General features: G+C 37.1%; 1 protein-coding gene and 1 pseudogene across 4 annotated transcripts in view; both read left to right on the top strand.

Moving 5' to 3' along the window:
• The window catches only part of G3BP2 (G3BP stress granule assembly factor 2), a 76,816-nt gene that overhangs the window by 43,005 nt on the left and 16,126 nt on the right, over positions 1–17,685 (top strand). For all 4 annotated transcript variants that reach the window (XM_045880996.2, XM_045880991.3, XM_045880995.3 and 1 more), the window contains exon 2: positions 15,524–15,642. In XM_045880996.2, coding sequence (XP_045736952.1) covers positions 15,548–15,642 — 95 coding nt within the window. In that variant the 5' untranslated portion in view covers positions 15,524–15,547. The remainder of the gene's footprint in view (positions 1–15,523; positions 15,643–17,685) is intronic.
• Positions 2,697–12,132, top strand: LOC129045990 (large ribosomal subunit protein eL42-like; annotated as a pseudogene).

Raw genomic sequence — 17,685 nt, 5'->3', positions numbered from 1 at the left:
TTACGCAGACAATCCTATATTGACCCAGGAATAGAAAAGATGTTTCAGTGCTTTGGGAAATGGGTTTCTTCCTATTCCCCCACTTTTGGGGGGGGGGGTGCGGGAAGAATAGTCAACGGGAAGAATATAAGCTTCCCTAGATTGTGTTGATTTTTGTTAGCCGAATCTGATCGAATTTTATCTGCGTCTTTAAAAGCAGATTTCTTAAGATGGCTCTGTGCCGATTTGGAGTGAATATAGATTTGCATTTACAGTTTTCCGCATAGATGAATTTTTCCCCCCAAGGCACACCTAATTTCTTAACAGATTTTTTTTTTGAGGGTAGGTGCCTTTGCTTTAAAAAACAACAAAACTCGTGCACCAAACCTGCAATGATAGCAAAGTTGACCCCGCTCCCCCTAAGTTAAGATTTCAACTTGGGTTAAAATACGGTTTTTAGGTTCAAGGCTCCACACACTGTGCTAGTCCTCTAAATGTTAGGATTGCCGGTACCTGGATCCGTGAACCCTCAACTGCAGTTAGGCAGCCCTGTATGTTAGAGGGAAAGAAGATGGGAATTCCTTGTCTAGCTCCATATTTGGCAGTTAATATAGCCTTAGGCATGTGAACAAAGTTTCTGAGTAAACACTTGGCCCTGTTAGTATCCAGTGGTCCTTTTGATGTCCAAAATTCCTGGTTTTAAAAGATACACGGTATGATTAGTTTGAACTTCTTAGAACTGGATTATGTGTAGTTTCTTGGTGATACTACCTTCCTGTTTTCTTAAATTTGGGGAATTAGTCCTGTGTATTCCTGTGTTATGATTTAGTCTCTAGAGGCTGTTTAATTCTGAAAGGCTATCAAGGAATTGGGAGGATAAGGACCTCCAATGGATTGCTTATTAAGAGTTATGGTTCAGGTTTTTTAAATATTTGGGGTTGAAATATTAGTGGTGAACAAGTCTGAGTAGAGAACCAAAATATTTGTGGGGATCAGAAGTAAAAGAAAGGAGAAGGAAAAAAGTCTTCCCCCCCCATCACCGGAAAAAAGTCTTTAAATAATTTGATATTCTAATTTAGTGTTTATTAGTAGTTTCTTTTTAGTTCTTTTTTTTATGTTATGTTAATCACCATACATTAATTACATCATTAGTTTTTGATGCAGTGCTCCTAGTAGTTTGATTCTTGAGTTTCAGTAATATTGGTACTGTTGGTAGCAGGAAATACTCTATCCATATTTTACTTATGAGAGATCAAAAATAAAAAATTCTATATCAGTTGCTGAAAATCTGTAAATACTAATGGTGTGTTTAGATTCTTACCAGCTTTCATATCCTGCAAAATTACTGCTATTGATTACCCATTATCAGGATTGAACATTAATTCTTAGGTTACTTTAAGACTTCCACATTTTACGCTGAATTGATACAGAAGTGGAGAATGACCCCTTTTCAAGGCTGGGTTTGATAGGTACAAACTTAAGGGTTGCTTCTGAATTTAATTTCAGTAGAATTTGACAAACATGACTTAGTTACTCTACATTGATAGGTGCTTGTTTAAGAGCTGCTAGGACAAATTGGTTCTTAACCCAGAACTCTGGACTGGCTTCAGAAGCAATAGAATCAGTTTCTTGACGGCTATTCATATCCTGTTTATTCATATCTTTTAAATTCTAGATAGTTTACCTTATTTTGGTACATCATTGTAGATATTTTGGGATGACTCTTGGATTTTTTTTTTGTATTATGTTACTGCCATCTCTTTTTTCGCTCCTCCCAACAGTATCAAATAAGCTAGCAGTTGGACTTCAAAAGATTTTTATGTTCTTGTGTCTATACCTGTTCTTCTAAAGTAGTTGTTCTTAACCAGGTGTAATGAAAATATCACTAGAGACAGGAGACCTGATTTCAAATCCTCTCTCCTAACTATAACTGAGGGACCTTGTAAACTGCTTTCCTTAGGCTCTCTAACCATCAGTTTCCTTTTCTCTAAATGAAGTTAAATATCCTGTCTATTTCAAGGAGATAAAGGAACCTGTAGGTTACTTGTTAAACTTTAAAGGTTAACATAAATATATGCTTTTATTTTCATGACACAGCTGTCCTTTTCCTAATGCTTGGTCAATTTTAAGAGTTTCTGAACTTCAAAATTTGCCTCCTTCACTTTGGGGTCTGAGAAAAGAAAAGGCTTTTATTTATTTCTACCACTGGTACTTAAATGAGCTATTCATTGTTGGGGGCGACTGGCTGCCTCAATCGGTAGAACATGGTACTCCTGATCTCACAGTTGTGAATTCCAGCCCCATGTTGGGTGTAGGGATTACTTAAAAATAAAAAGATCTTAAAAAGATTCTTTGCTGTTTGGATTGGTAAAGACGTCTGGAGTTTCAGAAAGTCCAGTTTTAATATGTGGTTAGGTGTTGAGATTGGGAATAGTCCATGGCTCAGTGAGAAAGGGCCTGGGCCTGACTGGTGTGACCCCAGCTCTGAGTAAGGGGCTCTAGAGGGGAAAAGGAGTTAAGTATACAATGCGAGAGATAAGCTGTGTCCTAGCATAGACATAGCCTTTGGTAACATGGTTTCTTTCTTGTAAAGAACTGCATCCTGTTACTAGAGATCTTATTCTTTTTATAGAAATCAAGATACAGTACATGTAACTTTACAGTGCTGAAACAATATTTTTGTAGATTGAAAAAATTTTGTAATTTTCTTTTGGTTTCCTGATTTTTTTTTTTTTTTTTTTTTTTTAATAAGATGACATAGTGTCTAAGCTTCTTAGCAATTTTCATTTTGGCTGTTTTTTCCAAGCATTGAAATGGCCATCCAAATGTGACATGAAATTTCATGTCAGTAGTTTGCAGTGATTAGAAGTCTAGTCCCGTTTCCTGCGTGCGCCACCCCCCCCCCCCCCATACTTGACCAAAGATGCTGCAGTTATCCCTCTTTATAAATGGTGGTCAGGACACTCCAGGCTCCTCAGAGTGAATTTTTGACTGTGCATTTCGAGGCTTATATATTGTGGTTGCAGCCAGGTGTTTGAAGTTAACAGTAATAGATTTTATGATTTATGTAGATCTAGCCATTTTATCACTGTATGGAGAAGTTCCTTTAATGAGAATGGAGATGCCATTTCAGAGATCCCTGAGATTAAAGAGAACTGATGGAATACATTTTTTTGCTTGTATTACCATGTCTTTTCTATTGTAATCTGCTCTGAAAACTATTTTGCTAGAGTAGATCTAAAAAATTAATTACATTTTCTTGCCCAAGTGCATGCATAGCCTTTACATTATTGAAATCATACTTTATTTGTAAATTTTATACCGTGTGCAGTATTTTCTTCGATGGTTTTACTGTCTTTGACAGTATTTTAATGATTATATGAATTGGTGCTTTATATTATAGTCAGCGTTTGATTTATTACATTTTTGTTTCTAAGACCGTTAATATCAGGTTACCAAAAAGTAGTATTATATCAAGTGAGCGTATCAAATGTTTTTTAAATCAGCTTTTGGAAGCCTTGGAGAGTGCACCTTAGGATCCTAGGCAGTAAGGTTTTTTTTCTTTTTTTTTTCCAGTAAGTTTTTCTTTATTACTCATTCTGTATGTAACTGCTCAATTTTAATTCCAGCATGGTATTAGTCTGTTTTCCCCATCCCAGCCTCCTCAATCCTATCTTCAATTAGTTGGTAATATTTAAGCACACTTAAACTTTAACCATGAATTGTCATTAATATAGGCATAATGTCAGGGATTGCTTGTTTTAGTAGTAGTGGTGAATGAATTCTCACTCTTGGCCTTTATTCTAGAGACATGTTTTCTTTTCTTTTTTAAGTTTAATTATTTCTTTTAGTAATCTCTACACCTGTGTGGGCTCACACTCACAACTCCCAGATTAAGAGTTGCTTGCTCTACCGACTGAGCCAGCCAGATACCCCTAGAGCTATGTTTTCTAACCAGTAACATGTATCTGTTAGGTTATCAGAAATTAAATGAAAATTTTAAAATAGGATTTAATGTCTTACCGGTGGTGTTAAGAATTGGTATATAGCTTGTATCCCCCCCCCGCACCCCCCACCCATAAGTGTGTGTGTATGTTTTTTAATCATGCTTTTTCCAAAGATGGGCTTTGTAAATTATTTTACAATTTGATTATTACTTTTGTGGACAGCAGTTCTTGTCCACATTTATAACTTTAATCTTATTTCTCCCTATTTTAAATGCGTGAATAATTTGGTATTTTATAGCTTTCCATTTTCCTGTTGATGGACATTTAGACTGCTTGATTTTCTTTTGTAGCAATGAACAACTTTGAATATTCATCTCTGTGCAGTTGTATGTGTATTTCTTTGTAATGTGTCTTAGAAGTGGAATTACTGGTTATATGCATTCAATTTTAATTAATTTTATTAAAACTGCCAAACTACATCTTCAGAAGGTTGTAACAGTTTATATTTTCACCATCACTGTGGAAGAGCCCATTTCCCCACATTCAGCAGTACTGGATATTACCAATAATTTTCATTTTTGTTAATTTTATAGGTGAAAGGTGTCGACATTGAATAAATTGCCCTTTTTTGAACTGGATATTCTCAATTTCAGGGTACCATGGTTACCCTTACGTTGCGTTAAGGGATTCTCCATAAATGTTCATGAAATGATTGACATAATGAAGCATAATTGTATTGCTAAATTTAAAATTTGAGGAATAATTTACCAACAGTAGAGCCCACTCTTTATGCGCAGTTTAATGACTTTAGACAGACATACAGTCATGAAACCACCACCACGATCAAGTTCTCTCCTATTCCTTGATATTCATTTCTGCCTCCAGCCTCTGATCTGTTTTAACCCTATAGTTTTGCATTTTACAGAATGCCCTATCAGTAGAATCATGTAATACCAACTTCTTTAGCTTTCAGTAATGCTTTTTTTTTTTTTAACTTATTAGAGGTTTTTTTTTTTTCCCCCTGAATACAAGTCCTTTATCATATATTATTCTACAGATCCTTTTTTCAGACTGTGGCTTGTCTTCATTTTCTAAATGGTGACTTTAAGTGAAGGGTTTTACATTTTGATGGAGGTCCAATTTGTAGGGTTTTTTTAAAAATTTTTTTGTGTCTTATTAAAATCTTAACATAAGTTTACGAAAGTTTTCTTCTAGAAGCCTAGAATTTTAGGTTTTACATTTATGTCTGTGGTCCATTTCAACGTAATTTTTGTACATGGGTCCCAAGTATGAGTCAGACTTCCTTTTGTTTTTAATGTGTGGATGTCAGGTTGTCCCCAAATCATTTTGTTGGAAAGATAAAATTACCTTGGTACCTTTGAAAAGAAATTGACTATATTGTGTGGGTCTGTTGTAATGCTAATTTTGGGGGTGGAATTTCTAAAATTTCCTAAAGTTCTAAAATTAGAGCTTTAAGTTCTGATTTTAAAGTTCTAAAAGTTCTGGGGCGCCTGGGTGGCTCAGTTGGTTAAGCGACTGCCTTCGGCTCAGGTCATGATCCTGGAGTCCCGGGATCGAGTCCCGCATCGGGCTCCCTGCTCAGCGGGAAGCCTGCTTCTCCCTCTGACCCTCCTCCCTCTCATGCTCTCTGTATCTCATTCTCTCCGTCTCAAATAAATAAATAAAGTCTTTAAAAAAAAAAAAAAGTTCTAAAAGTTCTTAAAATTATTTGTGCCAAAACTGCTATATTTGATTTGTTTGGGCCTTTAACCTCAAAACTCTCTTAACTTCATATTACAGGAGTAGTACGTATTCTTGTAGATGACTGTGTACGAATATACATTTACATATAAATAAGCACAGGAGTGTAGATGATTGACTTTTTAAGATTTTATTTATTCATTTGAGAGAGTGAGAGCACAAGCAGGGGAGAGGGAGAAGCAGACTCCCAGCTGAGCTGGGAGCCCAATGTGGGGCTTGATCCCAGGACCCGGAGATTATGACCTGAGCCGAAGGCAGACGTGTAACTATCCGAGCCACCCAGGCGCGCCAGTGATTGACTTTAAAGATATCTTGAAATTGTGTGCTTAATGTGTTTAAGCTATTCATTAACATTCTTCCATAGTTTTATTTATTAACTGTTGAAATATCTTTGTATTTTAGTTGTTGCTTCTCTTAGGGTTTTAGTATCAGAATCATTCAACAGATTTTTTAATCCTGTTATATGCACAGCAGTGGTGGATGCTGCAAAGATTATGTCTCTTGAGCACCTTGCAGGAAGCATAACGCTGCCAGGCTTATGCTTAGCATTAGCGTAGAGGTCTTCCCAATAGGAGAGGGATGTGCCTGTGCTCATGTACATGTATTATTAGGATTAAGTACACTAATAAAGAGATCTATGATACTAAGAGGAAGAAATGGTTAATCCTGCCTGATGGAGCCTAGATAGGAAAGCCAGAGGTAGAATTGGAATGAGATCTTTTTTTTTTTTTAAGATTTTATTTATTTGACAGAGAGACAGAGAGGGAACACAAGCAGGGAGAGTGGGAGAGGGAGAAGCAGGCCTCCTGCCAAGCAGGGAGCCTGATGCGGGGCTGGATCCCAGGACCCTGGAATCATGACCTGAGCTGAAGGCAGACGCTTAACGACTGAGCCACCCAGGTGCCCCTGGAATGAGATCTTGAGCAGGTTTTTGAAGAGTGAATAGGGGAAGAATTTGGTGGCATGAGGTTTTGAGGAGATGGACATCCCCTAAAATTTTCTTTTAGCTTTAGCTTGAGATACTAACTTCTCATTTTCTGCATGTCTAATTTCTATGCCTGTTCCAGTTTTCAAATGGTATATTCTTTGTGATAGGGCTGTAGGATTTCTAACATAATTGTGTTTAGGAATTTTGTTTCCCACTGGACTTTAGTCAGTGGAGCAGCAGATCAAGTCCTTCATGTTCACCATTGTTTTTCCTTGCATAGTTTTTGATACATATATAGTAGACATTCATTAAATGTTGGAAGAATTTGTGTTTTCCCACTTATTCACCCATCTTAGGTTGAATGAAATAAGACAGTCACCTAAAGAATGAAAATTGCAGGTTCAGAGAATGATGGTGAGTGGCATAGTGTTCTTCGAACACAGAATTTGTTACAGAGGTGAAAAGTATAATGGGAGATAAATTTGCAAAGTTTGTCAGGACCATGAATGTCAGACTGGATTTCTATGGAGTGCCTTATACTTCAAATTAAATTCAGGTGTTTGGATTTTACTGTATTTAATGTATGCTGCACATGATAAAGAAGCTTGGAAGATTTGAGGAAGATGTAGAGTGTAAATTCAGTGGGAGTGGAAGGAATGGGACAAATTCCGAGAGACTTTTGAGTCGGCAGGATTTCACAGTTTGAAGCTTAAAGAAGGAAAGTCACTTAGGACTGAGCATTCTAGCCAGGAGGATGGTGGCATCATTAACAGAAATAAGGAAAACATTTTGAGGGATGCATATATTGGTAACCTATGAGGGCATGTGTGGTTATTCAGCATGGGGTTAAAATGTAAAAATTGAGTTCATGGTAGAGACTAGATTTACATTTAGGTAGATATGAGAGCTAAAGCCATTAGACTCTGAAATTGCCAGGTTAGAAGACAGAACTTTGAGAACTTCTGCATTTTGATGAGAAGGGAAGTTGCCTTATCCGTAGAAACCTAGAAGCATTAGGAGGAGGTTATCAACAATGCTAGTGCAGACAAGTGGAAGACTGAGCAGAGGTCATTGGATTTTTAAGAATTGTGACTCTGCAACTTTCTGTGCTGATAGTGCTCTGACAAATGTGAACGTTCCTAAAACCCGCCGGACTTTCTGCAAGACGTGTGGCAAGCACCAACTCCACAAAGTTACACAGTACAAGAAAGGCAAAGATTCTCTTTATGCCCAGGGAAAGCAGCATTATGACAGGAAGCAGCGTGGCTGTGGTGGGCAGACTAAGATTTTCTGTAAAAAGGCTAAAACTACAAAGAAGAGTGTGCTGAGGGCTTGAATGTGTTGAGCCCGATTGCAGATATAAGAGAATGATGGCTATTAAGAGATGCAAGCATTTTGAACGGGGAGGAGATAAGAGAAAGGGCCAAGTGATCCAGTTCTAAGCTTCATACTTTGTTATATTAGGAAGACAATAAAATCTAGAGGTTATGTTCACTTCATTTGGTTGCAGTTGGCCTTTTTTTTTTTTTTTTAAGAATTTTATTTTTTTATTTATTTGACAGAGAGCACAAGCAGGCAGAGAAGTAGGCTCCCTGCTGAGCAAGGAGCCAGATGGTGGGGCTCGATCCCAGGGCCCAGGACCCTGGGAACATGACCTGAGCCAAGGCAGTTGCTTAACCAGCTGAGCCACCCAGGCGCCCTGCAGTTGGTCTTTTAAGATGGAAATAAAGTAGTGCCATCAATTAAAAAAAACATTGTGACTTTCCAGAGAATTATATTTAAGGGAGAGCTCAGATGATATTTGAGAGGAGAGTTGAGGAAGACTAATGCAGTTAGTAATTTAGGGAACAATATGATTAATAAAGTTCCATGATAAAAACTCAAAGTACTTCGAGAATTCAGAGGAAAGATAATAGTTTATAGAAGAATCAGGAAAGATTTTCAGGGGTACAATATCTGTTCCCAAAAAATGCATAGGATTTCAGTCATTAGGGATAGGAAGGTATGGAATGAGTATTGGAGTAGGAATCAAAGGTCTTAGTTCTTGTTTAATAGACTTTTAGAATCCTAATGTTGGGACAACCTAATCTAATGTTGTTAGACATAGATTATTTTACTATATTCCTGCTAAATTGTTGTCAGTCTCTGAAATAAATACAGTGACTGGCTATTTATGAAATAGCTCTATTCTGGTTAATCTTGTATTATGTTGAACCTAAATCTACCTTCCTGTAATTTCCATTTACTGTTCAATCAGTATTTAACTTTTACAGAGTAGAATTGTCAGCTCATTTTAGACATTACATTTATGTTGTAGCCTGAGATTGTATGCTTTGTGGGCAGCTCCATTGTACTAGTTAGTGATTCACCAAACTTACTTTTAACCAGAAAGTAAGCAAAAAACCTAAGTACTTAACTAAAACCTGAAGTTTTATTCAAGGAAGGAACCAAAAATTCCTTTGGTTGATAACTTTTTTTTTTTTTTAAGTATTTTGAAATTGAAGAAATCGAAGTATATTGTAGGATGAAGCCCAGTGTGACTTTATTTTCTTTCTTGTGTATATGTGTTACTTTCCTTTTTCTCCTCCACTTCCCTCTCAATGATATTAAGGAATTCAGAAAAGATAGTGGCAATTGATAGCAATATCCCATGAGAGCTGGAGTAGCTATATTTCAGGAATTAGTCTAGGCAAATGGAGAGGAATCATTTTAAGAAACAAGAATGAATAAAAGGATATTTATTGATGAAGATATACAGTATGTGGGGATTTTAAGTGGGATAAGATTTCTGAAGTAGTTGAGGCTCTCAATAGTGAGGGAAACTAGATATAATCATGTTGGTATCTGGATGAATTAAAAGGACCAATTGTTTTTAATTAATAAGGAAAATAAATTTTACAGTATGCATCCCAGTGTGACAGAAATCTCCACATTTTCAAGTGTTCATGGGAAAAGTGGGGTTTAATACATGTAATTTTACCTTAATTAAGAAAACGTTAGATGATTGTTCATATCTTTTTTTTTTTTAAATTAATTTATTAGAGACAGAGAGCACATGAGAGGGGGGAGGGTCAGAGGGAGGAGCAGACTCCCTGCAGAGCAGGGAGCCCGATGCGGGACTCCAGGATCATGACCTGAGCCGAAGGCAGTCGCTTAACCAACTGAGCCACCCAGGCACCCCGATTGTTCATATCTTTGAAGGTGCTAGAGCTAACAACCAACTGAAGATTCTTTTTGTACATAAGTATCCTTTAATCTTGGCTTTGTTGAATCTATAGTCTTGTAGGTTTGACCAGAGATCACATCTCAATTTGTAAATTAGAAAATTAAGATCCAAAAAGGTCATAACTTTTTCATGGTCTTAGTTAAAATCTTTGTCCCATGTTCTGTGTGGTTTTTTAAAATAATTTTTGAAAAAGAAATGGGGGGGCACCTGGGTGACTCAGTCGGTTATGCGTCTGCCCTCAGCTCAGGTCATGATCCCAGAATCCTGGGATCGAGCCCCACATCGGGCTTTGGACTCCTTGCTCAGCTGGGAGCCTGCGTCTCCCTCTGCCCCCCCCCCCTTGTGCTCTCTCTCACTCTCTCAAAAAAAAAAAAAATTTTTTTAGGGGTGCCTGGGTGGCTCAGTTAGGCGTCTGCCTTTCTGCTCAGGTCGTGATCCCAGAGTCCTGGGATTGGAGTCCCAGGAATGGAGCCGGTGTCTGGCTCCCTGCTGAGCAGGGAGCCTGCTTTTCCCTCTGCCTCTCCCTCCTCTCGTGTTCTCTCTCTCAAATAAATAAAATCTTAAAAAAAGAAAAAAAAGGAATTAAAAAAAGAAATGGAAGGATCCAAATCCCAGAAATTGCTTACCTAAGAGTTGGGTACTTCGCTGTGAATAATAAAAACAGCATAATTGTTCTTGTAATCACATTTATTCTGAAGGTGTAATTTGTCTCTTTTGTTTTTCCTCTTGACCAGATTTTTGTATACATTGGTTGTGTGTGAATTATAAATGCAAACTGTGTATTACTCAATTTTCCAAGCCTTAACTTCCTACAGCTACCCAAACTACCTGTTGGTGGTTCATTTATAATTAAATTCTAATGCTTCTTTGATGCATTCCTTGTGTATTGCACTGTTAATTTTCCTACTGTAGGGGAGAAAATGGGAAGATGGGCAAGATGTCAGTTGTTTGTGTAGAACAAATAAATTAGTGTGTCATTAAAAAATAGGTAAGTCAGTGAGGTTACTTTTTTCCCTTTTGTCCCTAATATCTTTATCTTCTGGTTGATATGGTTAATTTCCACCAATTATATTTTAGCCCACTAAATTCTTTTTTTTTAAAGATTTTTTTTATTTATTCATTTGAGACAGGCAGAGAGAACATGAGCAGAGGGTGGGGCAAAGGGAGGGGAGAAGCAGATTACCCACTAAGACAGGACCAACTCTGGGGGCTCAATCCCAGGACACAGATCATGACCTGAGCCCAAGCAGATGCTTAACTATCTGCGCACCCAGGTGCCCCTAGCCCACTAAATTCTGACTCACTTTAAATCAGAGTTAATAGTGAAGAAGTAACTGCTTTGTAAGTTATATTTAAGTATAAATTGTAGCACCATTCTATAGGTAACTTCTTTTTGTTTTATCATTCCCTGTGGAGGGAAGCCTCCCTACAGCTAAAGATGGACTCTGCCTAGCCTCTGTATAGCTCTTTGTTTAGGCTTTTAACAGATTAGCATTGCCTTACCTCATCCACCATTTGAGGTTCACTTTTCAAGTTACCTCCCCTGAATAATTCAATTTATTGAATAATAATCTCTTGAAAGTTGCCTTCACTGTGTGTTTACCTTGCCTGTCTATCTGATCTGTATTGATGATGTGACCACCATACTTTCGTGATTGTATATATAGATGGCGGGCATTTGAAAGCCTCTCAAACTTTGTTACAATAACTCTTTAGTATATTTTGACCTTTCTTTGATATTGATTTATGTATTCAGTACTTTTTTTTAACTTTACTGTTATATGTATGTGACAAAAATGGTAGGTAAATATATCCTTTATAAATGTGATGAAAGATTTGGGATAAATGACAAGAGTGTCATTGTAGGAAATATGGAAGAGAAAGAAGAAAAACATGGGAATCTCCAAATCCATAAACAGTCCCAAATAGTATTTCTATTATTCATCATTTGAACAAAACTATTTTGTACATAGCTATTTTATTTAGAGGATAAGTGAGCATCTTCCCACATCTTAGTATTATTTTAGCATCAGTTACAGTATTTAAGTATGTATTAATTTTCACATTTTAGTTATTTTATAAAATTTTATTAGATAAGTCTACTGTTCTTCACACTTCCCCATCATTCAAAATAAAAATACTATGTTGCTTAGCTTTGTTACTTTATTTTATTTATTTACTTATTTTTTTAAAGATTTTATTTATTTGACAGAGAGAGACACAAGCAGGGGGAGGGGAGAGGGAGAAGCAGGCTTCCTGTGGAGCAGGGAGCCCGATGTAGGGCTTGATCCCAGGACCCTGAGATCATGACCCGAGCCAAAGGCAGATGCCCAACGACTGAGCCACCCAGGCGCCCGCTTTGTTACTTTAAATGTAGCAAATGGGGGGCACCTGGGTGGCTCAGTCGTTAAGCGTCTGCCTTCGACTCAGGTCATGATCCCGGGGTCCTGGGATCGCGTCGCCGCGTTGGGCTCCCTGCTCAGTGGTAAGCCTGCTTCTCCCTTTCTCAGTCTTGTGTTCCCTCTCTCACTGTCTCTCTCTGTCAAATAAATAAGTAAAATCTTTAAAAAATAAAAAATAAATAGCAAATGAGAATTCATTTATGCATTAGGATTTGTTAGTCCTTATTGGAAGTTTTTAAGTTTGGGGGGAAACTAATGACACCTGAAATGACACTATCTGACTCTACTTTGTGAATTAAATTTTTCTTTCTTTCTTTTTTTTTTTTTAAAGAGTTGGTATAATTGTAGGTGGTATTGAATTCAAGGTAGAACAAAGACTGAAGAGCAGACTGGCAGGATTCTAGTCTGGGTTTACTCTGACCTTACAGTTAAGGCAGCAATGGCTGAGTAAGAGGGAGTAAAGAGAAGATGAGTCCCACTGTTTGGGGTTTTTTTTCTTTTTTTTTTTCTTTCCCGAAGTTTATTCTTGAATGTACAACAGGCTCCTAGACACACTCATTCTAGCTATAGGTAGCAGCAGATGTTAATGGCAGAGAATCCAGGTGTTTTAAACAGCAGTGTAAGTAAGGGTTACCATCTCCTAATGGAGACACAAGTAACTGCTTACTTTTTGCCAGATTTCTCAATTCTACCTGTGGCCCGGGGACCCTTCCCTATAACCTTCACTTTAGCTCCTCCAGCTTCTTGTCTTTTTGTTTCTGTTGGAAAACTTTATCTTCCTCTTCCATCTCCTTGAACTGCTTCAAAGGCTTCTTTCCACTGCCTCATCCCCAGACCCTGCCACTGGAAGCAGTGAATTAACCATTTTTGAAAGCAGGTGAGGCGTTATTGAAAATTTTAAACAGATTTGTGGGTTTTGTATACTGTTTCAGGACAGTTGTAAAAGGAGAGAAAACCTAATAGAGTCTTATGTAAAAGTTGAATTGGGAGTCACTCGGGTTGTATAGAGCTAGTCTTGACTGTAGGCTCTGCCATGGTTTATTTATTTAAAAAGATTTTATTTATTTATATGAGAGAGAGAGAGAGCACGAGTGGGGGTGGGGGCAGAGGGAGAGGGACAAGCGGACTCCCCGCTGAGTGTGGAGCCCCACTCGATTCCGGGACCCTGAGATCATAACCTCAGCTGAAGTCAGACGATCAGCTGAGCCACCCAGGTGCCCCTCCTGATTTTTATTTAAAAATACTGTCATAATTGTAATGATTATGGCAGGTTATCTTTCGCTATAAATTTTTTTTTTTTTAAAGATTTTATTTATTTATTTGAGAGAGAATGAGAGAGAGAAAGCACATGGGGGGGGGAGGGTCAGAGGGAGAAGCAGACTCCCTGGTGAGCAGGGAGCCCGATGCGGGACTTGATCCTGGGACTCCAGGATCATGACCTGAGCCGAAGGCAGTCACTTAACCAACTGAGCCACCCAGGCGCCCTAAAGTTTTTTGTTTAAAGGAAACCTAGGGGCACCTGGGTGACTCAGTCGGTTAAGTGTGACTCTAGGTTTTGGCCCAGGTTATGATCTCAGAGTTGTGAGATTGAGCCCTTTGTCCTCTGCACTGGGCGTGGAGCCTGTTTAGGATTCTCTCTCTTCTCCCCCCTGCCATTCCCCCCCCCCCCCCACCAAAAAAGAAAGAAATCTACATTGAGATTCATTTGTTAAGCAGGAATTTAAACTGTATCCCAGTTTGCCCAATAAATACAGATGCTGTGGGTTTTTTTTTTTTTTTAGTACTTTATTTATTTAAAAGATTTTATTTATTTGACAGAGACACAGTGAGAGAGGGAACACAAGCAGGGGGAGTGGGAGAGGGAGAAACAGGCTTCCCGCAGAGCAGGGAGCCCGATGTGGGGCTGGATCCCAGGACCCTGGGATCATGACCTGAGCCGAAGGCAGATGCTTAATGACTGAGCCACCCAGGTGCCCTTTTTTCAGTACTTTAAAGTGTAATAGGAAAGGGCATTTGATTATAAATATATATTTAAACAAGTAATATTTAACTTCCTCTTTTTTTTCTCCCTGTTCTCCAATTCCTAATGTTATAATTTTGACTGATGGGGGCTATAACCATATATAAGTCATTTACTTTAAATGATTGTGTTTCTATTTGTATTTTGTATTTGTTTTTCTCATTTTTAATCCCCCTCCCTGTCAGCATAGACCCCTCCCCCTGCCCTGTGTATTTGTTTTTCTTGATTTATCTTTGAGATTTCAGCTTAGCAGTACTTTATTATAGTGCCTAACCCCTTCTGTTTCCTATGTGCTTGTTTATAATCCATGACAGATTATAAACTTTTAAGTTTTTATTTTAATTCCAGTTGAATATATTTAAATAGTAATTGGAATTAAAATATACAGTATTATATTAGTTTCAGGTGTACAGCATACTGATTCAGCACTTCCATACATCATATTGATCACCTATTTAAGTCACCCCCCCACCTACCTCCCCCCTGGTAACGATCAGTTTGTTCTCTGGAGTTAAGGGTCTGTTTCTTGATTTGTCTCTTATTTTTTTTTCCTTTTGCTTGTTTGTTTTGTTTCTTAAATTCCACCAGATTATAAGCTTCTTGAGGGTAAAGTCTTAATCTTGTTCACCCACTGGGCTGTCCCCTTTATTAAAGAGCACCTAGCAATGTAGTTAGATGCTTATTACTTAATTAATGGAAAGAATTTTTTTACATATACCAAATGTAAAAAAATACTATTCTCTGAGTACTCAGGTTATTGCCGGTTTTTAATGGTAATTATCATTTTGAAGCAGTGAAATAATTCTAAGGAGAGCGAATACAAAGAAGATACTAGTCAGTACTTTCCCATAATAAGTCTAATCTTCTGGTCCTGACTTGTGCTTTCTGCCTAGTTTTCAAAAAATCAACCATTGGAATCCACGGACCTAGATTATAGTCCCCAGAGGAAAGAGGTACTGTGAATGGAAAAGACTTGGTTATGGTGTTCATACTGTGAGGCAGCACGCTACTTTCTGGGGAATAAGAAGAAGAACTGTGTGGGGGAGGGTGGGGAGGCAACGAGGAACAGAGACGACGAGGAACTGCAGGTGTTGGAAGTTACCAGTAGTTGAGAATTTATTATTTTGTTGTTGTTAATTGGTTTTCAATAAATGTATTAATTTTCTTTATTCCTTTTGGTATGGCTAAGAAAATTTACTTCCTGGAAGTTTACAAAGATGACTTTTTAATAGTTAATTGTTCTTGTGTTTGCTCCCTTAGCATTTGACATTGTGCAGCAAAGAAATGGTTATGGAGAAGCCCAGTCCGCTGCTTGTAGGGCGGGAGTTTGTGAGGCAATATTATACTTTGCTGAATAAAGCTCCAGAATATTTACACAGGTAAATTCTAAATGGATTATTTAGTCTTTTTATTTAGTTTTGTTTTCTTGAATAGGACTACATAGTATTTTGTCTTTATTCGTGTTCTGGTTGTTTCTTTGCAAACCATAACCAATATTTTAATTGTCTAATGGCTAAAATCATTTTTTCAAGTTTTTAAAAAAATGAGATCCACAGGGGTGCCTGGGTGGCTCAGTCAGTTAAGTGTCTGGCTCTTGATCTCAGCTCAGGCCTTGATCACAGGGCTGTGAGTTCAAGTCCTGTTTTACTTTAAAAAAAAGAAAGAAAGAAAGAAAGAAATCCACGGTAAAAAAAAAAAAGTCTTCACATTATATCCCATTATATAACACATTCATATCTGTGTACACAATTATATCCTTCAGTATTTTGTATTTCATTTAAATAAAGCTTGGGCTTGACCAACTAATGGGTTCTAGTCTGCACTTTGAAATCATAGTCATTAGTTGACTTTTTTTTAAGTTCCTTATAGCAGTGTTAGAAAATGAATCATTTAAGTGATTATACTTGTGAAAATTTCTTCTGATTGATCTGCAAAATAGTATTTCTTGGTAAAACAGCAGTAGTAGCCTTGTTTACTATTTTGGCAGGAGTTGGACATCTGTTAGCTTATTTTTTCCAGAGGTTGAAATGAAATTGATTTGTATTGTGAGTGGTATTTATAATTTTTGTTCTTCCTGTGTATTTTAGCAGGTGAAAGATAAATGATCCTTTTATAAGGATTAGGTTTTGCAAGTTTTTGTTGTAGAACACACCAGCCACGTGAGTTAAGGGATAAATCATTGCCACTTCATATGGGAAAAGCTGTTAAAAGGACTTATTTTCTTTTAGCTAGGTCCTCTTTATAAGTATGCGGGGCATTCTAAAGTTAGATTTTGCAATATGTCTTGTATTATTCCATAAGACATTTTTCTATAACAAATACCCCTCCTCAAAAAAAAAAAAAGTGAATACCTGTACATTTTTCTAATTAGAGAAATAAAAGATATTCTTGCTGACAGTGTATGTAAAGGAGTTTGGGGTGGGGGGGGGAGAATGGAATTAATAGGGCCTTTCCTTGTCTGAAATTTAGTCTTTTTTAATGTAGGTATTAGCATGTTTTTGTGGGTTGTTTTTTTTTTTATAGTGACAATAAGGCTATCCACCATCATTTCCAGAAAAACCCCCATAAACTTCTGTTTTATACTTAGCTAATATAACCAATTTACCTATTAATGAAAATCAGTTTGTAATTTTTCACTTGTTAACAAACTGTGATCAGTATCCTTATACGTGCATCTTTGTGCACTTTTCTAGTTATTTTCTTAAGTTCCTAGAAGCAGAATTGTTAAAGGTGTAATTTTTTCTAAGGCTTTTCCTTAGAAAAGCCAGGTTGTCCTCCAGAAAAATGGTAGAAGTTTACATGTTTGCCAGTGGTACATGCGAGAAAATAGTGTAAACTTAACAATACAGGTAGTAGTTAAAAACATGGACTATGGAACTAGACTGTCTGGGTTTATGTCTTAGCTACCCCACTTGATTAGTGTGTGGCCTTAGGAGAGTTAATTTCTTCTGAACCTCAGTTTGCTCATTTATATAATAGTGCTTATTTCATGGGGTTGTTAGAGGAGGGGTAAATAAATTAATATATGTAATGCACTGAGAGACATTGCTTGGCATAGATGAAGTCTTAAATGTTTCATTAACAATAGGAGCTGAGTTCTGTTTATGAAAATATTAATTTTGCATGTTTGATAACCTTAATTTAGAAAGATATTAATTCTAATTGCTTTAGGTAATGCCAGAGAAATACTAATTAATCATGTACTTAAGAGCAGTATAAAATATTAAGGAGATATCAGATACTGAAGTAATGTAGATTTTCTTATTTGGTCTCTGAATTATTTCAATGATTGTAAATCTAACTAAACTGCTTTAATCTAAGCTTTTGGAATTAGTAATCATTTGGAACTTTGAGTAGAATGTTAAACAGCAACTGATTCCCAAACAAATCTAGATAACTGAGTTTTGTATCTAAAGGGAAAA

This window comes from Mirounga angustirostris, unplaced genomic scaffold, assembly GCF_029215605.1.
Source record: "Mirounga angustirostris isolate CCGP_5_RB_7025 unplaced genomic scaffold, mMirAng1.0.hap1 SCAF_2, whole genome shotgun sequence".
Classification (NCBI taxonomy): Eukaryota; Metazoa; Chordata; class Mammalia; order Carnivora; family Phocidae; genus Mirounga; species Mirounga angustirostris.
Note: the sequence above shows the minus strand (reverse complement) of the source record. Positions and strands in the feature narration are given on the sequence as shown.